This window comes from Neltuma alba, unplaced genomic scaffold, assembly GCF_004799145.2.
Source record: "Neltuma alba isolate B1F8T4 unplaced genomic scaffold, ASM479914v2 tig00012419_pilon, whole genome shotgun sequence".
NCBI classification, from domain to species: Eukaryota; Viridiplantae; Streptophyta; class Magnoliopsida; order Fabales; family Fabaceae; genus Neltuma; species Neltuma alba.
In genome coordinates this window covers 156,152-178,225 of record NW_021636908.1, presented here as the reverse complement: position 1 = coordinate 178,225, position 22,074 = coordinate 156,152, and the positions used below count along the sequence as shown (strand labels likewise).

General features: G+C 35.2%; 1 protein-coding gene across 3 annotated transcripts; it reads left to right on the top strand.

Moving 5' to 3' along the window:
- The first annotated feature begins 3,584 nt into the window (after positions 1–3,584).
- LOC114726981 (uncharacterized) lies at positions 3,585–14,681 on the top strand. Of its 3 annotated transcripts, XM_028913688.1 has the most exons (8): positions 3,585–3,788; positions 3,950–4,095; positions 4,306–4,346; positions 4,438–4,574; positions 4,722–5,012; positions 12,264–12,353; positions 13,359–13,421; positions 14,263–14,681. In XM_028913688.1, the coding sequence occupies exons 1-8, from the start codon at positions 3,735–3,737 to the stop codon at positions 14,317–14,319; spliced, it is 879 nt and encodes a 292-aa protein (XP_028769521.1). In that variant the 5' UTR covers positions 3,585–3,734; the 3' UTR covers positions 14,320–14,681. The 3 variants fall into 3 exon arrangements, with proteins under 3 accessions (XP_028769521.1, XP_028769520.1, XP_028769518.1); XM_028913687.1 differs by having other exon boundaries at positions 4,306–4,343; positions 4,438–5,012; XM_028913685.1 differs by having other exon boundaries at positions 4,438–5,012.
- Positions 14,682–22,074: the final 7,393 nt, after the last annotated feature.

Genomic DNA, 22,074 nt, shown 5'->3' with positions numbered 1-22,074 from the left:
TCTTCCACCTATTATGGATGATTAATAGTGAACAGCTTTAGTAATACTTTTGTTAAAAAACTTCAATGTGCTCAAGCATGAAATTCATAGAATACAACTGGTACACGTCCAAACATACTTTATCTTTAAAACTTGTTGCTTATTACATTACAAAGTAATTTACTTTCCATGTTGAGATTCAAGACATTCATATTTTTGAGTTGTAGAAAAGCCTTTTATTTTATGTTTAAGTTCTAGAATGCTTTGAAAGTTTTTTGGTTATGATAGAAGAAGGTAATTCTTAGGATATAGTCAGTGAGAATGATCTATGGAAAAGTAAAGATATTGAGTCAGACAAAGAATGTTATGTCCTCATTAGACAAGAAGATATAGCAGAGAGAATGGGTTGCTTCATATTTACTACCCCTTAACCATACTAAGGTATCTCCACAATTTAGGAAGCTTTATACATGTTATGCTCTACGTGGCATATACACAAAACTTTATTTATTATACAGTTCCATGTTTATAATGAATTGAAAATATGGCATTTGTGCATCCTAGTGCTTGTTATTGGATCCCTTATTTGGACAAGTCCAACTACGTTTACATCTTTTATCAGTTTCAGATTTCAAGGTTATTTTTTAAATTATTTTCAGCTTTATGTGTCAAAGGTAACATCTCGGATGAAATAATGTTCTCAGGTGGAGGACTTGTCTTTGGGTTTCTCTTATTCCTGCAACAATATTTGCAACTTGAAGAGCATGTCAGCCAAATTAGGCAGAGCATCTAGCTTTTTATTTATGTGTTATTACAAGTTTATGCAATTGCTGAAATTTAGGTTGGCTTTGGCATTTTTAGTCCTTCTGAAATTAGATATGTGTATATGTACTGAGATGCTTGTACAAATTAGTTCATGAGTAATTGGCAATCATTGGATTTGTGTTTTATTTTTTTCCCCAAAAAATGACTACTTATAGCGTCTGTTGCAGTGAGCAATATAAGTCGTAAGTTGTGACTTATGGCGTCTATTGCAGTGCGTAACAGAATCGTAAGTTGTGACTTATGGCGTCTGTTCCTTTATGACCGACATCATAAGTCCTATCTTTTGTTTCTTTGCCTTCTACTACAACTCTAATGTAGTAGCGAAAGCATATTTTTAATTGAAGCCAAAAGGGGTATTTTGCACTAGTGATAATCTTTATCTTATAAGGAGGCAAAGAGGGGGTCAGCCAAGGCTATAAAAAGAGGTCCAAGAGCAAGGAGCAGGCCATGTCTTCTTCACTCACTCTCTACACCCCTCACAAGCATCCACTAAGGCGTCAAATTCTTTCTATTTCATCTCTATATTTTTGTTTTCTTTCTTTATCAATATGATGTGCTCTAGCCATATGAGTGGCTAGTCTCTTTGTTCTTGAGGAGAGATGTTGTGGCTTGAGTCTTATGCTTTAATTTGGATGAGTTGTAATTAGAGTTTTTAATATTTCATATATAAGTTTTATGATTTCGCAGTTGTAGGTTTTGAAACTCTTACATGCGGTTCTTTTGATTATTAATAATGTGAATTGCTTTTTCAGTTATAATTTGTGAGCTTATTTATAAATCCTTTTTCCTCTTATGATTATTTCATGTTATTCTAATATGTTATTTTTAGGGTTGCATGAGTAGTTATGAACTAAGTTTAGTGCTAGCTTATTTTTCAAGAATATATTGTTTGAATGTTTTTGTTTTGAGGAACAAATTATAATTGGAATTGAATTTTCACATGCTAAGTGGTTCTGAAAATAATTATTTAGTTGATATTTATATACTAGTTCTAGGTATAGATATTAATTAAATAGTTATGACCTATGTGTTCACTTGGGATTTATATTTGACTTAGTACTCTCTTTTTATTAATTCTTATTAACTTTGGACCGGATAGCCACACATCAATCTTTGGGAAGCTCATCTTATCAGTAAAGTTTTTCTTATTTAGTATCTTTTATTTTTGTGTTCTCTCTAATTTTTTTGTTAACCTTAATTGAAAATCAACATTTTCTTCTACTCATTATTTTTTTTTAATCACATAACTCAACTTAAAAGTTATTTTAAAGCCAAGCTTTGACTCCACACTGACCAAGAGTTAGCTCCTATACTACATAGGATTAATACTAATAACTTATTTGAAGCGCTAGTGACAAGTGTGGTCAGCCCATTACTTGCATTTTTTTTTTGCCTCTTTAAGTCCACCCATTAAGTGCTCAAAATCGATGGACTTAAATGGGTTGGGTTAGTGTGTTATATGGGTGTGTAGTGGGGTAAGGGCATGGACTGTCTGTGCCCGCCCATTTACATATAGTTTTTTTATTTTTATTTATTTCGCATGGTATCAAGTACTTATTGATATGGTAAAAGACGAGATCAGGGTGCAAGCAGATTCAGTCGGTCAGAGTTAGTAGCCAATATTTTTGCCCTTTTCTTTTACAATAATTTCTTCAGAAAATATGTTTGGGGTTATGATAAAAAGGAAAAAGGAAATATGCTTGGGGTTACGTGGTTTAGACTATGCTTGATGAGAAATCCAAAACACTTCTGCAAATTGAACCGGACACCATTTTGCGTTCGTTTATGGGTCTTGGTGGAGTAGTAACCAGCTTCACAAGTTAACGTTTGGTTTCTAATTTAGAATCTTTTAATAATGTTTGAGGTTTTCTCTTTTTCTGTTTTGATGTTGCTGTGGGTCTTTATAATTTAATCATATGATAAGTCTCATAATAAATATATTTTAGAGATACATGAGGAGTTAATTAGGTAATTTCAAATTAAGATTTATTTCAAGAGTTCATAAATGTACGTTCATTACATATTTCAAAAATTCATCCAAATAATTTTATTTAGAAATTAGAAAATCCATCATTTAGAACTTTCTTAGAGGTATTTTCTTCGGCTTTTTAACACATATCATATTACATTTGTGCGCAAAACATTTGCTTAAATTAATCAAGAGGCAGAACTTCTGAGTGGAAAACTTTACGTATATGTACTTCTTCAGTATTTTCCTTATATTTTCCTGTTCAAATTATCAGAATACTTTTTTTTTTGTTAAAGCATATGTATTTTTCTATTAGAAATAATTCTATTCGAGTACTGTCGGGTATAATTATGATGATAGTTAAATCCTTTGCTAGTTCTTGCTTGTTATAACATGCCAACAAAAAAAAAAAAAGGGCTTTGGATTAGCCTAAAACCTGTGAGAAGGGCCCATTTATAATGGGCTTAAATGGGCTCTGTTTGGATACTGGCTAGCCCGTACTCATTGCCCGAAGCCCGCCCGGTGCTATTCAAACCCAGAAGCGAGGGAGCACACCACGGTTAATCGAACGGCCCTTGTTTAATCAAAGAAGCGACCATTGGCCTGGCTTCAACCATACGATACGACCTCTCTCCCCCTTCATTTTCAAGCACCGCAACGGCGGAGCACCGCCGTGCTAGTTCATCGCAGCTCATTTCAAACACTCCGTCTTCTCTCTACCATTTTTTCGGAGAGAAAATCCTCTACTTGAATCTCGGGGCACTTCCATAACTTCTTCAGCGGTTCTTAGAAGCTTCGCACATGTCAATTTCTCTGTCTATTTGTTACTATTCCTAGCAATGGGATTTGGGTGCCTTTGTGGGCTTCTGGATCGAGCATATTGATGCCTCGTGTTTGAGTTTGAGGATTTTGGTTGCATAAAATCGCGCCAAGATAATAATTTAGGGTTTTGATTCCTGACATGTCCGATACTTCGAGGGGTCGAGTTACCATTACTCTTGGCCGTAGTGGTCAGGTACAAGTTTTGCTAAAGATGCTTGAAATCCCTTTTGATGGAAAACTAAATCATCGTAGAGTTTAATTTTCACTTTTTCTTGCATTCTGGGCATTTAAATGTTGGGTTTAAGACCTCACGGCTTGGATTTACCTTAGTGACTTGTTATGTGATTGAGCTAGGTTGTAAAGAGGGATCTGTCTGCGTTGGGTGCTTCTTTCTCTTCTTCTGTTCCCACAGCCGGGATTAAGCGCTCTGTGAGAGATAGAATAGGACATAATGCAGACAGTTCTTTATGGCATGAGGATGATCACAGCAACAATAAACGGTGTGTTTTCTATTCACTTAATCTCCTATTGTGTTGTGATAGTATTGAATCCGTAGCCCTTGGCCTGATGACATCAATATCTGATATTTCGTTAGTGTGTCCTGCGTTTGTTCAGAAACTTCATGGTTCACGTACGATGCTGCATGTTGTTCTTTGTTTCATGAATTGACAATTCACTTTGAATGATACCTTTATTCATGTTTACTGCAGACAGAGAGGAGATATAAGCATGCGAAGTAGGCTGGATGGTAGTAAACTTCCCTAGCAGTGATTTACGTTTGCATCTCTGTGTTGCTTTGTTGTCGCTATATATGTTTAATTTATTGACATCAATTTATTCAGAAGGGCGAATTGACAAAGATGATCTCCGCCTAAAGCTTATGAGGAAAAGTGCACTGAGGCGCACTGAGGGTAATGGTGATACTAAGAGGCTCGTGGATCTCCGTGAAAAATTGTCAACAGCAGTTCAACATCCAGTTGCAAGTTCTAGTTTAAAACAACAAATGTCTGATAGGGAAACAAGCATGTTAGGCCGAATCTCTTCAGCTAGAAGTTCTGATGATTTAATGCGAATGGAAAATATGAGAAGCTCATACTCACCTTGGTCATCAAATCATATGAGACAGAGATCACCAGATGGATTTCCTGGTACTTCCAGGGGCATTTCCCCTCAAAGTAATGTTGAAGACCTCCAAAGAAGGCCTTTGAGCAGGACATACAACAGTGCTAGGCCCGTTCCTTATGTGACTAGGGATGCTCTCGAGAATTCAAGGCCTCCAAGCGCTGCACCTGCATCTTTAATGTCACATTCTACAGTGTCCACGGTGCCTTCAATAACAGCTAAGCCTATAGCGCCACAACTTGGACAACTTCCTCCTCCAAGAATTGCAGCAGCAGCACAGAGGACTTCATACATGGTAAATGACAGTTACATTTCGATCATCAGACCCCCAACCACCCCCCCAACCAAAAAAAAGAAAGAAAGAAAAAAAATTCAGCCCCTTAGATTAGTGCTATGTGGAGAAACTTTTTTAATGGCTGTCAGCTTCATGTCCTGGTTGGTTCTGTTTTCTCCTCTGCTGTTATTTTATGCATTAGGAGTAGAAATTGTTTGTATAAGGAGAACTATGCTGATTTAAAAGCAAATAATCTAAGTAGGATCGTATGCAGTTTTAATTATTTTGAACATCCACCTTAAAATACGCGTATTGAATTATTTTGGGGGAGTTAACCAATTAGTACCTGTTTACTTTGCTGAATATTTCATGCTCATATCTTATTCCATATGATTGGGTTACAATATATAGAGTCCGGATGAGAATAATATCCGGTTACAATCAATCAGCCATAAATTACATATATTGCAATATCTCAATAAATCAGGAAATATATCTTCTAGCTAATATCATGGGCAATAAATGGAGAGAATCAAGGGAGATAATCAGGGGCTTTCTAACACTCCCCCTCAAGCTGGAGAGTAAATGTCAACCATTCCCAGCTTGCTTCGAAGCCCTTCAAACTTGACTCTGGCTAAAGGTTTGGTCATGACGTCAGCAATCTGATCAGTTGAGCGCACATAGCTCAGGTTAATTGTGCCATCTTCAACCTTTTCTTTGATGAAGTGTCGATCAATGTCAACATGCTTTGTTCGGTCATGATACACAGGATTCTTGGTCATTTCAATGCTGGCTTGGTTGTCACACCAGAGGTTCATAGGTCCTTCATAGGAAATTCTCAATTCCTTCAGAAGTCTGATCACCCACATTCCTTCACATACCCCCAGGGCTACAGCTCTTAGCTCAGCTTCAGCACTACTCCTTGAGACTACTGTCTGTTTCTTGCTTCGCCAAGTGACTAGGTTTCCCCAAACATAAGTGCAGTATCCTGTGACAGATCTTCTGTTATCCACAGCTCTCCCATGATCTGCATCAGTGTAGACCTCTATGTTCCTTGTACTCCCCTTTTTAAAGAATATTCCTCTTCCAGGATTGAGTTTGAGGTAGGTCAGGATTCTGTATACTGCTTCCATATGTTCTTCCTGGGGTTGATGCATAAATTGGCTTACTACTCCAACAGCATAGCTAATGTCAGGCCTTGTATGAGTCAAGTAGATCAGTTTACCTACAAGTCTTCTGTACCTTTCTGAGTTGACTGGTACCCCGTCTGGTTTCACTTCCAGATTACATGATTCTTCCATAGGCGTCTCACTAGGTTTAGCCCCAAGTATTCCTGTTTCGTGGAGCAAATCAAGTGTGTACTTTCGTTGAGACACACTTATACCCTTTTTGGATCTTGCAACCTCCATTCCAAGAAAGTACTTCATTTGTCCTAGGTCCTTCACTTGGAATTCCCTAGCTAGAGCTTTCTTGAGTTGGGAGATAGAAACTTCATCACTGCCAGTTATGACTATATCATCCACATACACAATTAGGATCGTTACCTTTCCATTACTGTGTTTAACGAAGAGAGTGTGATCAGCTTGTCCTTGGACGTAGCCAAACCTTTTGATTGCCTTGGCAAACCTGTCGAACCACGCTCGTGGAGACTGTTTCAGGCCATATAGTGATTTCTTCAGTTTGCAAACTGAGTTGGGTGGAGCTATTACTCCATCTGGGATTTCCATGTACACTTCCTCCTCCAAATCTCCATTTAGGAAAGCATTCTTCACATCTAGTTGATGTAGAGACCAATCAAGGTTAGCAGCTAGAGACAGGAGTACCTGGATGGTGTTGAACTTTGCCACAGGAGCAAACGTTTCCTGATAATCAATCCCATAAGTCTGGGTGTACCCTTTTGCAACTAATCTTCCTTTGTACTTGTTGATACTTCCATCAGGATTGAATTTAGGGGTGAAGATCCACCTGCAACCCACTGCTTTCTTGCCCTTAGGAAGTGTGGTAATATCCCACGTGTTATTTTCCTTTAAGGCTCTCAACTCCTCATATGCGGCACGTTTCCAATTAAGATCTTTCATAGCCTGTTGAAATGTTTCTGGAATCTTCACCTGTGAGCTATTCACCACAAAGGTTTGCATTCTAGCAGATAAATTGCCATAGGAGACAAATTTTTGAATAGGATGCTGAGTACATGATCTTACCCCCTTTCTAAGTGCAATGGGCCATCCTAGCTCTTCAGGATCCAACTCTGGATTGGAATCATGTTGCTGCCTTGGAATGGAAGGAACCCTACTACTACTATCCTGCTCACCTGATTGAGGACTTGAACGCTCTGTCACCCCTGCATCAATTTCAGCATTTGTTTCCATTGGGTGAGTCGGGTGAGGAGTGTTTGTGGGGTTTTGGTGCTCTAGTGGAGGTGTAGGACTAGGGGTTTTTGGTTCCGGTTCAGGGACAATGATTTCTTCTTGTGGTATGGCAGGTTCAAGAGGGGTGGTAAGATGTGTGTTGGGATTGGTTGTAGGTTCAGGTGTAATTAGCCATTCTACTCCATAGTGCTCCCCCTGAATGGGTAATTTGGGATAATAAGCATCATCCTCATAAAAAACTGTGTCTTTGGAGATTATGAGTTTTCTGGTAGTGGGACAATAACACTTATATCCCTTTTTGGTGGAGGAATACCCTAGGAAAATACATTTTTCTGCTCTAGCATCAAGTTTGCCCCCATCATGTTTATGAACAAAGACGACACACCCAAAGACCTTTTGAGGGATGGTATTGATGATAGGTGAGGTGGGGTAGGTCTCGAGGAGTTTTTGAATGGGGGTAGTGAAATGGAGAATTTTTGAGGTCATTCGATTGATGAGATAAGCAGCGGTTAGCACAGCATCTCCCCAAAACAGACTTGGAACATTTCTTTCCATCATAATAGCTCGGGTTACTTCTAGAAGATGCCTATTTTTCCGCTCAGCAACTCCATTTTGTTGAGGAGTATAGACACATGAGGTTTGGTGATGGATTCCTTCCTGCTCAAGAAATTCCCTAAAGGCTCCACTCACATACTCTTTGGCATTGTCACTTCTTAGAACTTTGATGGGAGTTTGGAATTGGGTTCTCACAAAAGAGTGAAAGTTTTTGAAAATTTGTAAAGCTTCGGATTTTTCTTTCATAAGGTAAACCCATGTGACCCGGGTGTGATCATCGATGAATGTAATAAACCACTTTGTGCCTGTTCGGGTGTTGATTTTGGCTGGTCCCCAAATGTCAGTATGAATCAATGTAAACGGGGCAGTAGGTTTGTAAGTATGTTTGGGATAAGAGGCGCGAGTTTGTTTGGCAATTTGACACGTTTCACATTGGAAAGGAAAAGAATTTTTATTGAATAAAGTTGGAAACACATGCTTCATATAATCAAAGCTGGGGTGGCCTAATCTTTGATGCCACAACATTACATTTTTATTCTGAGAATTAGAGCTAACCATAGCTTTCTTGGCTCCTGCAGTCTTCATATCTTTTCCTTCAAAGTAGTAGAGTCCATCCCATTCTTTAGCAGTCAAAATCTTCCTCCCCGAGGTCGAATCCTGAAAAACACACTTAACATCATCAAAGATTACCCGACATACTTGTCCTTTAGTCAATTTGCTCACAGATATAAGGTTGCAGGTAAGAGCAGGAACAAACAAAACATTATGGATTTCCAGATCATCAGATAGGGCCACAATGCCAACACCCTCAACTTTAGTATATAGTCCAGTTGCTACTTTTACCCTAAGGTTCTCATGGCAATATTTGAGAGTTTTGAAGAGGGACTTATTACCAGTCATGTGGTCTGTAGCACCGGAGTCAACAATCCAGGTTTCATCACTAGTTACCATTGCATTAAGGGCTATAATAGAATTACCTGACTGAATCAAGTTCACGTTGGGAACTGATTTTGATTTGTTTTGTTTTTCAAGTATCTTACGAAGCATTTGAAGCTCTTCTCTGGTCAACTGGTCTCCCTCATCACCTTTTTCTTCAGAGGAGGTGTGGTGGCTTTTTCTATCTTCCCGTTGTTTCTGCTTCCCTTGGGTTGGTTTCCCATGTAGTTTCCAACATTCGTCTCTGGTGTGGCCTTTCTTGTTACAGTGATTGCACCACTTGTTCCCTTTCTTCTCAGATCCCTCGAATGTTGGGGACCTCCTCATGACTAATGCTGAGCCATCTACTGGGGTTTGGTTACCCTGAGTGAGGTGTCTCCGGCTTTCTTCAAACTTGACCATACTGAAGACTTCAAATAGGGAGGGAAGCGGTTTTAGACCCATAATTCTGCCTCTTACTTCTTCAAAGACATCATTCAAACCCAATAGGAAGTCATAGGTTCGTCCTTTTTCCACCAGTTGTCTGTAGTAATTAGCATCATCCATGTCCTTCCAAGGATGAACTTCAAAGAGATCCAACTGCTGCCATATCTTCGTTAAAGTGCTGTAATATTGTGTTACAGTTAAGTTTCCTTGCTTCAGATCTTTGAGCTGCCTCCTTAGATCCAATAGGGCTGCAGTGTTGTCTAGTGTGGAGTAAGTCCTCTTAGCAGCGTCCCAGATTTCCTTAGCTGTGCTTGCCAAGAGGTATCCTTCACTGATTTCAAGAGTCATTGAGTTGCACAGCCAAGACATCACCTGATTATTTTCAGCAAACCAGGTGTCAAATTTGGGATCATTATGTGAAGGTTGTTTTGCCTCTCCATTGATATATTTCTCCTTACGCTTCCCACGTAGATACATTAATACACTTTGAGACCATTGGAGATAGTTGCTACCATTAAGTTTGTGAGCCACCACCATAGCTTGATGTTCAGAGGTTAGGGATGGTTCTGGATCAGAGGCTTGAGAGGTGACTAAAGGTGAAGAAGGAGTGCTTTGAGTATTTGAGGATGTACCGGACATAAGGGCCATTGGAATATTACGAACGGACCCAAAAAGGGGTGGGAATTCTGAAGGGTTCATTTTCTGGATCTCTGGGAGGCACTGTTGGTTTCCGGCGGCGGCGCGTGCAATTCACGCGCAGAGGCAGTGGCGGCGCGTGGGCTTCACGCGCGGAGCTTGTGACGGCGCGTGGGCTTCACGCGCAGCTCCGTTCGCGTCGTCTTCAAGGGATGCGCCGATCTGAGGGCGCCGGTGAGGACTGGAGGGGCGGTGTCGTCCACGGTCTGCTCCTGGCTTCAGATCTGGGACGCCTCACTCTCTCTCTCTCTCTCCTCGCGTTCTCTCTCTCTCTCTCTCACGGCAGCGACGCACGAAGATTTCTGGGTTCAGGAGGAACCCTATGCTCTGATACCATGTTTACTTTGCTGAATATTTCATGCTCATATCTTATTCCATATGATTGGGTTACAATATATAGAGTCCGGATGAGAGATAATATCCGGTTACAATCAATCAGCCATAAATTACATATATTGCAATATCTCAATAAATCAGGAAATATATCTTCTAGCTAATATCATGGGCAATAAATGGAGAGAATCAAGGGAGATAATCAGGGGCTTTCTAACAGTACCTCATGATCTGCTGAGTTGTGAACTGTTTTAGAGGAGATTCTGTTTTGTATATTGATATGGAATTTGTGGATATCTTGTTCTTTGCTGATCACAGTAAGTTGTCTTTGGGGATTTATTCTATAAAGAATCAGTCTGGCATCCATTATTTGGCCTTTTTTTTTGCAGGAGCAACCACATCTATGAAACCGTGGGCTATAAATAAACTCTTTTAGTTTTAGCATGACACCCTCATGTTCAATTATGACTCATGTTAGGTTTAAAAAGAATATTTCGTTTACTCAATGGCTTACAATTTTTTGAATAGCTAGGATTCATGAGAAGTTGATCTTAAAGATCTTAGTAAAATATTTGTAGTAAAATTTTATGCCCCTAGGTAACTAAATGGGTCAGAGAAAAATCTAGGAAAATTGCATATTTCAAACTTTGGTACATGGGGAAAGTAGAAAAAAGGAATGGTGTTGGGTATCATTGTTGATGAAATCATATCTTTAAGAATAATTGTTGGACTCGTGCTCCTTACTAGAGGCAAAAGTGCACCTTAAGCAAAATTTTTGGGAAGATATTAATTTTTTTTGGCGGGGGGGGGGGGGGGGTTGGGTTCAGAGCATGCCACCCAATGAATAGATTTTCATTGGCGGGGATCTTAATGCACATATTGGCAAGGAGGCAGGACAATATGCGAGGCTTATGGTAGTTTTGGTTTTAGGGAGCTTAATGATGAAGGACAATTTATTCTTGATTTCCCTTTGGCATACAATATCAAGATTGTCAATACTTGCTTTAAAAAGTAGGAGGAGCATTTAATCGCTACAAGAGTGGAGCCTTATGGCCGCAGATTAACATCTTTTTGGTAAGGAATCTTGATAGAAGACTTTGTGAAAATTGCAAAATGATTCCTAGGGATGGTATGACAACACAATATAGGTTCTAGTCTTTGATGTGCGTATTAAGAGTGAAAAGCAAAAGCATCGTCAAAGTTTTAAACAAAGGATCAGGCGGTGGCAGTTAAAGGATAAGAAGCATGGGATTTCAGAAGAAATCTTTTAGAGGAAAGGGCTTGGGAGTCACTAGGAAATGTTAACGTGTGGAAAGAAATGGCTAAGAAAGTTCAGAAGGATGCTTAAGCAATTTTGGGAGAATCAAAAGGTTTTGGACAGTGATAATGAGTCTTGGTGATAGAATGAGGATGTACAAGAGAAAATCTGACATAAAAGAGGTTGTTTCCAATATAAACCAATCATTTGTTGAATGGTTTTGTCTGGTTGGTCATTAGCTGATGCCAGAGATATGTGCCTTGTGTGATATTCTGCTGAGATTGAGTGAGAATTTCAGCAAATTATTGATTGTCTTTTCAATATTTGTTATTTGCAAGTTCTCCTTTCTACTTGCCTATCAAGAAATTGCTTCAACTTTTACCTTAGAACTAGGATCCTACTTGAAAATTTGAATCTGAAAGGTTTGTGTGAAATAATGTTTTCTTTTGTTCATGTAATTTCATGATTTTTTTTTTTTTTTAATTTTCTTCTGTTCGATCCCCCCCCTTTTTATTAATACCTTTTAAATCGTCTTATCTGTGAATTTCCCAGTGTTATAGCAGAGGCAGATGAATTTTCAATGCTCCTATGGATTTCTCCGAATTCCTTTAATAAATCTTTCCACCGTACCAAATTGGCCTTGAATTGAGTTGATACAGAGTATGTTCTAACATGTGACTTCCCTGGATAATCATGTAGGAAAGCGAACAGCAAACACCCCAAACTGTGGATGGTCTGTTAAATGCGCTGGGACTGGGAAAATATGCTATTCTCTTCAAGGCTGAGGAAGTATGAAACTCGTATATTTGTGTAAACAATGATCATCTTGATACATTTTGAAAGATATTTAAAAATCATAATTTGTTTAATGGAAGTTCAAAAGTATTGATGCACCGATTATTTATGCCCTAGAATAACAACAACAAAGCGTTATCTCACTAAGTAGGGTAGGCTACATAGATCGATGCCATTGACTATTTATGCCCTAGAATATGATTAGAAAAAATGTACTCCTCTAGTCTTATTTATAAATCACATTATTAAATTTTTGACATAAATGTACTATTTTACCTTTTATTGATTATTATGTGAATTGTTATTTTGTTGGAAAGTTTTATATATTTTAAAGGGTGAAATTGGAAAGTTGTTAAATTTTAAAATGGAGGGGTTTAAAGTTTTTTTAAGTTTTGTTAAACATGTTGGAAGTGATTGATAAATAGAACCCTACGAGTATTTTTGAATCATGGGCTCCTTTGAGTAGTTAATCCTTTACAAGATTGACATTAAATATTTACGTTAAAAACCTATTGAGTTCGTCATGAGCTTTACTGTTTCTAAGTTTAGAAAATGTTTCTAAACATGTTATTCGTAGAATGCATCCTTGATCATCCTTGATTATGTAAATTACAATGTTGACGTGACTGAGAAATATGGTTCTTTGAGTAATGACACCAATTGCTTGAAGGACTTCTTCAAAATATGTTTCAGTTTTGAATTTCTTTTGTAACACCCTGTCTTGGTTATCGTCCAAAGTGCCTCATACAATGATTCATGAGCTTCAGCAATGTTAGGCATTCAGGAAAATCCTTATTGTTATGCTAACTTAATTAAAAATGAGTCCCTTCAGTATTTGGCATAGACTAGTAAGTTATGGTCTCATGATATTAGTTTTTTTATGAAATTATGGATTAATTAAATAATGTAAATATAATATGCGTTTGATGTTTTAGTTTCGTTCCTGTCTGGGTTAGATTTGTAATTTGGTATTTATGTTATCCATTCATGTATATGCAGGTGGATATGGCTGCATTGAAGCAGATGGGAGAGAATGATCTTAAAGAGCTTGGAATTCCCATGGTAATTGCCTTGTTTCACTTGTGGCAGTTAGATGTCCCATGAGGCTTGAAATTTCAGCTTGAATATTTTTCCTTATAGATGATTAAGAGTGTTTTTGCAATCATGTTGCGGTAGTTCCGAACCACGTTTTGGCAGAAGGAAACAGTGGTTCTAAGCTTGCGCTAAAGCCTTGTCATTTTGCTGAAGAAACAGAAATGCATGATGAGTTTATGTTGTATTATGTTTGCATGTTAACTCCTGTGTTATCTGTCCTGTTCAATGTACCGCCTATCTTTTACTGTTTTCCTCTGCTGCATCTCCATTCCCTGGGTATATTAAATAAGACCGAATTAAAACCATTAAACGGCAAAACGTCTCCACAGCATCTATCATTTTGGTGTCATATTTTATAATATGCTGTGCTATTTATAGATTCTTTAGAAAGACTTGTTTCTTGGGCTATTGCCATTTTACTGTATGACATGTGCTGGATGCCTTTTCTTACACTCTGCCTCAGGATATACTCCTAATCCTATAGCAGTTTGTGAGCGTTTTATTTCTCAGCCATGGACTCGTGGCTTTAATACATTCTGTAAAATCGTGTCATCTGAACCATGTGAAAGGTGCTATTCCTGGTTATTTTTTTCTTTTTGGTGAATTTATTCCTGGTACTTTGCTTGTCTTCATTTTTTGCTGCCGTTTCGTGCTTCTTGTGTACTTGTACCCCCTGTTACAAGGGGAATTTGGTGGCGCACAGAAGTATGCTGCGTAAATTCTGGGTTATATGGTTTTTTATGTGCTCTTGTGCATTTTTTTGGGGGCAAAATGTGATGTGTTCTTATGAAGGATACTCGAATCGCAGGGTCCAAGGAAAAAAATTCTTCTTGCACTCATGCCTCGCACCAAACGTCAACAGTGACATCTATTGTGCTTGATGCTGAGACTACCGCGTGTTGGGTTCACCAGCTTTTTTTTCTGGGGCGATGATGAAGTATGCACATGAAGATTCCAATGACTATAACATAGGCCTTTTAACCTATGGGATGGATATTATCCCATTCATATATATACTGGTTCCTTTCTGTGGATAACAACGTAAGATTGGGTTATGATCTATAAAGTGTGGGGAATATTGATATGCGGATAATGATATCTCTTTCCCCCCCCCCCCCCACTTTCTTTTTCTATTTTCCCTAAAGAAATAGCTAATGTCATAATGGGATCATCACTTTGTCCTGAGTAGTAATTGATCAAATTTCTGACATGCTTTTGTGCTTTTGCTTTCCACGGAGCAAGGATTGTGCCCTTAAAATGTGACTAATCTTTTTGACCATCACTTCACTAAATTTCCTTCCAACTCTGGCCTCCCATGAGAATGTGGACTTTGTTCATAATGGATGGTTAAATAAGCTCTTCCAAAACCTCAAAAAAGATGTTTGAATATTAATAAATTTTAGGCAACTTGTATCATAAGACATGTGACATTTTGGTTCTTAATATTATAGTTAAGAATTGAATTTAGTCATAAGTGTGAGATTTTATCTCTCAAATTTATAATTTATTCTTTAAAGTATTGTTACTGATTACAGGGATAAAGGGGTTTCATTTAAAGGTGGTTATGATTAAAAATGGTATTTTAGAAAAAAATTAACTCATATTTATTACAAATAATTAAATTAATTTTTTAAAGTAATTTTTATATTAAGGACTGAATGTAGTAGCATTTGGTGATGCAGAAAGAGGTTTATACCTTATTAATTTGGCTTTCTATCTTATTTTTTTCAAAAAGTATCTCATATATTGTATACAAATATACAATATCAGGATAATGATGCCATGATATTTAAAATTCCTCTAATTGTTGTTTTATATATCAAAAGGTAAAAATGATAATTAACAAAGCGAAACTAGTGCCATGTGCCTTTTTAAAGTGTCATGATTTAGTGTCAATGGTCTATTTGAATTAATGTGGGTAAAAGTGATCTTTATCCCTGCTGATTTTTACAAATTGAAGTTGGGATAAAAGTTAATTAATGTAATATAATTTATGTTTGAATAGGGTTTTATAAAAAAATCAGTTTAATAAAAAATTTGTTTGGATGATATGATAAAAAAAAATTAGTTTTACAAGATACGCGAAGTGCTTCATTTCACATCAATTCTTCGCTGCAATTGCTTCGATCCACCCCCGGGAAAAATCGTAATACATCCTGAATGTAAAAATATGAAGAAAAGGAAAAAAAATCCAAAAGCTAGAAATTCAGAAAAAGTATATTCAATTTTTAAGTGACTTTTGGGTGAAAAATTCAGTTGATCCAAATCTATATCAAGTATCATTTTCTATCCAACTACCTTTTTGTTTTTTTGTCCCATTTGATTTCTTGGTTTCCTAACACTCTCAAATAAGCACTCATATAGAAAACGCATTTGGTATTTAGTGCAAATATGACAGGAAATTGATCAAGAACTGGTTAAACTAGTTTTATGTTTTAAAATTTTAATCCAGGTTTCTAGGTTACAAGTTATGCTTATATACCAAATGAGCATGGAAAGGAAGAAAAATAAACATACAAGGAATAGGAATTTATGTATAAGAAACTTAAACACATATTATTATTATTATTGTTTTGAATGAGATTATTCCCTATGCTGCCAAGATAAAGTATAAGAACTTCTTAAAATTATATTATTTATAAAATAGTACGATCTATTTTAAATATTGGGCAAATTTACAGATCCATCCTTGTAAAGGTATAGATATATTGGATGTCATTTGACATCCAAGTCTTGGCGTTTAATTTATTGCATGCTTTAGTTCAACAACAGACACTTGTGCCGCTATAGGTTAGGATCAAGTACCTTTCAAATTGAATATTTATTTATTTGTTTGTTTATTTATTCCATATCATTTAGCTTGAAATCAAACAATATTTATTTAAATGTGAAATAAATCTTCAATTCGTAACAATCAAGTTTAATTATAGCATGCCTACGTATAATTTAATGATCTTAATAAGAACAACTTGGACGGCAAAGCCAGCTAAAATGAAAAGGGAAGTTTATGTATTTTATTTATTAATTAACAATTAATGTTAATTTATCAGATTTGTGCTTCACATGAGCAAGTATGTGTTATAATATGTTTTTTTTCCCTGTGCTTTTAAATTTATGCGATGTGCTTGTGTTTTTTTTCCAGTACATCACATGTTTGGGTGTTATTAATTATTCTAAATCTGAATCTGAATCTAAATGCAGCTATATTTTATTATTTATAATAACATAAAATATAAAAGGTTGCGTAACAAAGATGGCTGAAAAGAAATCATTCCAACCTTAGACTCCAGATGTTATTGACAAATACACTTTGATATGATAATGTTTTCTATAATATTATAATAGTGATATAATTTTATAAGATATTAACTTTCATTTGTTCAATTTTTTATCCAAATATGGAGATGATATGAGGAGAAGAAAAGGGGAAAAAATGATAAGGACATAATCCAAATCCGTCATTGTCATGTGTAATTTTTTTTTTTTAAGTGCCTGTAACTCATTCAAGAATGCACTTAAACTCTTACAAAATTAACCAAGGGCAAGGATACTCAATCAATAATGATATTTTTCATTAAAAAAATCATTAATCATATTTATATAAAATATAAAATTTATAGTATTTATTATTTAACCATGCGTGTACTTCTCCAGTCCTTAATATAAAACCTATTTAACTTGCTTTGATTAAAAAAAATTAGGTAAGTTAGTTAATTATAAAAAATATGATATGTTTTTCCTCAAACATCACAATCATCTTCCTTAATATCCTTTCTCCTTCTTCTACTTGATCATGGTTAAGGGAGATCCATAGGGGTAATTTAGAAAGCATTGATAAATATGAAAAATAGGTCTTATATTTAGGACCAAAATCAACTTAATAATTAGGTCTTATATTAAGGACCGGAGGAGTAGTAAATAATACATTGTGTAGAATCTGTATATTATATGCCTAGGAACAATTCGGTGAACTTTTAGAAGAAGCACGTTCCAAGCAGTTTCTTATTCTTGCATGTGGATTAAATTTTTATAGTGATTTATCGCGAGTTTGGTACAACACATTATTCATAATTGACTTCCAATATGCAGGACCATGCAACTATCACATTTAAGTCACACAATTATTATCTTTTGTTTGCTGAATTAACTCACACAATTAGGTCACGTGCAAATTAGGTCATACTTATAAGAAAGAAGTTTAAGGGAAGGCAAAGAGGAAATTAAAGAAAATTTTTTTTTGTACTACATCACTCTGATCTATTTATAAGATGAGGAAAAAAAACAATTTTTTGTAATAATTATAAAGCATATGCCATTAATTTTTATCACTGGTTTCTCCTTTTACCCCTTATTAAATACTGGCCTATGCTATTTAATTTTTAAATTATGTACATTTAATCTGGAAACAATTGAAAACTTATTAAATTGTCGAACAAGATTAATGAAGTCTAAAACTTTATTTAATTTTAGTCAAAAAAATATTGAAAGTGATTTATAAATATAATCAGAAATGTTAAACGGTAACTAGCAAGTGAGATTGAACCCACAATCAAGATAAATGGCATGCCACTATACCACAGGTAGTTATAAACAAAAATACTCATTAGAAGGGTTTTAACTTTAATTTAAACACTCCCGACCAGTCAAGAATTAGTTTCAAGTACAAAATGACATGGGGATGCCTTGAAGTACACTAAAAATTAAAAATGCTTATGGTCATCACAAGTGGGAAGCGATCTGTGTCATTGACATGGGAGTCGTCTTCTTTATTGGCGGCTTCACTGTATGTAGGGTTAATTTCAACAGATGTATAGTAGCTTCAACTTCAACGGCAATGCATGGGATGACCGCGATGGCAGGCTTTGAACTGACTTTATATTGGCGATATTAGTGATGGGAGAACCTTCAGGTGAACATGGGACGTGTTAGAAATACTATAATTTTAACTTATTTTGATAAGCTAATTATCATATAAAATGACTTAATAATTGCCCTCTCTGTTCTCTTTTTATAAGAAACATATGACCAAATCATGTATACCAAAAGTTAGTTAAAATTGATTAAGGCTTTGTTTGGTTCAATGGAGGGGAGGGGAGGGGAGGTCATGGGTTTTGTTTGATTGGAGGGGAAGGGAGGGGAGGGGAGGGGAGATTTCTTGTTTGGTTCACAAGGGGAGGGGGAGGGGAGGGGATTATAAATTGACAAATGCCCTTATCTTTATATTTAGACTGACTTATTCTTTTATTATAATATTTATATCAAAATTATTATTCCTAATTTATCATTTCAAAAAAACCAATTACCTCACTTATATGTGATAAAAAAATTATGAAATAAAAGTATAATATATATGAGAAAATTGAATGGGAAAAAAAAGACAAAGCCTTAACTAATAATAATACCCTCCACATATTAGGAAATAAAAAATATATATGATATTAACAGTGTCTTTTATTATTATAATATATTAATATATATAATTAATTAATATATTAACATATATGCATATTATATTTGTGTGTGCGTAACTGAGTGACGCGAAAGGGAATGCGAAGGTAATCATGTGAAACCAAAAAAATATCAAGAGGGCACCACTGGAATATTTAAAAAATGACATGGGCATATTTGTCAAGATTCTCATAATATTTTTCTCCCCTCCAAAAAACCCCCAATTTGGGAGGGAGGAGGGGAGGGGAGGGTGCTCCCCTCCCCTCCCCTCAAAAAAACCCCAACCAAACAAAGCCTAAAGATAATAAATATGTAAAATTATAAGTTTTTCCGCCTAAAGAATACTCTTATTTATGGGGAAGAGAGTGAAAAAATTATTAAAATAAAAAATTACGAAAAAGAGGGAATGTGTCATGAAGAGAGATGAATGAGTGATGTTTCAAGAAATGAGATAATAAGTATATTGAGTACTAATAATAATAATTAATGGGGCTAAATAGAAAATGAGCTAAAAATTTGAGATATCCTATAAATTTTCTTATAAACAAGGAAAAGGTAGATATACAGTAGTTGTTTCTTATAAAAAAAGAGAAGAATGGAGTAATAACGTGGAATGATTTGCACACTTGAACTTTAAGATCTTTAGCAAAAATGTAATTTTTTTCTTTTTTTCAATTGATCTAACCCATTTGTTCTCCTCCCATTTTCCGGGTTTGCTTTTGCTTCTTTGAAAAATGGAATAGCCCTAGCTAGTTATCTCGCTGTCTGCAATGACTTGATGTTTGTGATGTCTTATCGTTGAAATGTCTAAACGTGAGTATTTTTTTTTTCAGAAAAAATTAATTTTTTCATCCTTATAGTTTTGACGCATTGGAAACTCAGTTCTTATATTTTGACTTGGCACAACTTAACCTTTATAGTATTGATTTGGTTGTAACTCAGTTCTTGAAATTTGACTCGCTACAACTCGATCTCTATACTTTTAACCATTTTATAACTTAGTCCTTCCTTTTATTACATATAGAATTTTACTTTTTAAAAACACAAAGACTAAATTATAAAATAGGTAAAATTATAGGGATCGAGTGACAGTGAATCGAGTTTCAAGGACTGAGTTACAAGAGTTAAGACTATATAGACCGAGTTATATCGAGTCAAAATATAAAGACTGAGTTATAAATGTTTCATAACTATAAGGACTAAAAGATTAATTTTTTTTAATTATAAAAAAATCAAGGAAACTTACATAAAGAAAAAAAAAATTTTGGATTTAGATGTTGATGAGTATTTTTTTCCTGTTTGCCAACAAAAACCTTGGTGAATAGTGAATACTTTGTTCGTAGTATCGTTGAAAAACCTTGATGAAGTAATTTGTTTGTTGGGATGTGAAAATTTTAAGAGTAATGATTTCAAAAGTACAAGCTCTGTGTGAAAATGAACGAAAATTTAAGAGAATATATTTCCTTTCTCAAAAAATTAAGAAAAAATAATAAAAGAAGAAGCTAAAATTTACTAAATGTTAAATAAGGAATGTAAACAAAAATTTGTTGTTACTTGTAAATTTAGTGTTGTCAACATTAAATAAAGTGTTGTTATTAAACCTGATTTAGAATTTAATAATTTCCAACTTCTTTTTTTGGTGTCATTTTTTCAAAAATTAACTCAAATATATCCCTTCAAGAAGCATGGAACTATATGTCATTATATATATATATTTGAAATTAAGAATTCAGAAAATTTAGAACTCTGAGCGATTAGCTACAACAGAAGTAAAGCAACGAGGAGGAAGAGAGATGCAGCCTGGAAATTTCGTTGTTGTGACATTAAGCGAAGTGCCATTAGTGCGCTTAATCCATCATTATATATTTATATATATATTTGGCATTACCAGACATTTCAAATCAATCTCTTTCCTTAAATCTTTTTTAATTGTAACAGCTACTTTATCACATTGCAATTTGCAATTAATTAATATATTTTTTCTCACTTGGTCAGTTATGGCAGTCTATGATCTCTCTTCAATTCACGAAAAAAAAAGAAAGAAGTAATATGGATTTGCAGTCACTAAGCAAATAATTAGAAGTTCCATTTTCGGTAAAGTTAACCTTGTTGAAAAGGATTTATCTATCTCGGCATGAAATATGTTTTTATTAGTGGAAGATCATGAATTTAATCTTACTTATAACTCCAAATTGTTAATATTCGCTGCTTAAAAAGAAACTTTCTTGCAAAGGATTTACCTTTTATACCTATAACTACCTTGAAAATTAGTTTCTTCTACTAAGAGGATACTACTTATAATCCCCAAAAAAATTATTATTTTTCTTTAATTCTTAAATGGCACAAAAATTTTACACCAGTTACATTGACAATCAGAAGGAAAGTAATAATATCACTTTTTAATTATGAAATTATTACCTTCCATTACCTGGGAGAAGATTCTCTCGCGTATTTACAATTTTTGTTATGTAATTCCTAAAAGTAATTTTCTTTCTTTTAATGTGCTAATATATGTTAAATGACATTTTATAATATTTGAACTCTATCATATTATTTTGTCGTGGTTCCAAAAAAATTATTGAAATTATTACCGATCATACTTTTTAGTTTCTACACTATCTTGGTCGCAATCGGTGTAGAAAAACCGCTGTAAAAACTGAATTTTTCATTAGTGATGATCTTATGCATTTATTGAGCTGAGAGATTTTTACACATGTGGTTCAAGCTCGATCAATTTAAAACAGTGAGGCCGGTATAATTTTAGAAATTAAAACAATTAGTTTGAAAAACTATTGATAGACGACCAAGCATTTGAGACTTTTCTAGAAAAGCAACAAGGTTTCTGGAATAGGATCGCAACTGTAACTGAAACAAAATAAGAATGGTTAGGTTGCAAGATAGGGACCACCTCATGAAAATAAATCATCTTCTCAATTAATTAATATGTTCTCAAGGACCAACGTGTAATGAAATGAATTGATAAAATAATTGATTTAATTAAATCAAATCAATCACTAAACCCACCCACTAATTAAGTATATTTTGAATTGATAACATGCTTTGATGACTCTGCATGTATATATGCCCACTTGGAATTTTCCTCCTAAAGCAAGAAACCAACTTGAACATGATTTTTATGAAAGAAAAACGAGGGGGAATTGATGGTCACAAT

Excerpts from the sequence above, each read along its gene's own strand:
- LOC114726981 (XM_028913685.1), top strand. The coding sequence starts at position 3,735 with ATGTCCGATACTTCGAGGGGTCGAGTTACCATTACTCTTGGCCGTAGT. Across the intron at positions 4,347-4,437 it reads GCGAAGTAGGCTGGATGGTA|AAGGGCGAATTGACAAAGAT; the intron begins GTAAACTTCCCT and ends CAATTTATTCAG. Across the intron at positions 5,013-12,263 it reads CACAGAGGACTTCATACATG|GAAAGCGAACAGCAAACACC; the intron begins GTAAATGACAGT and ends ATAATCATGTAG.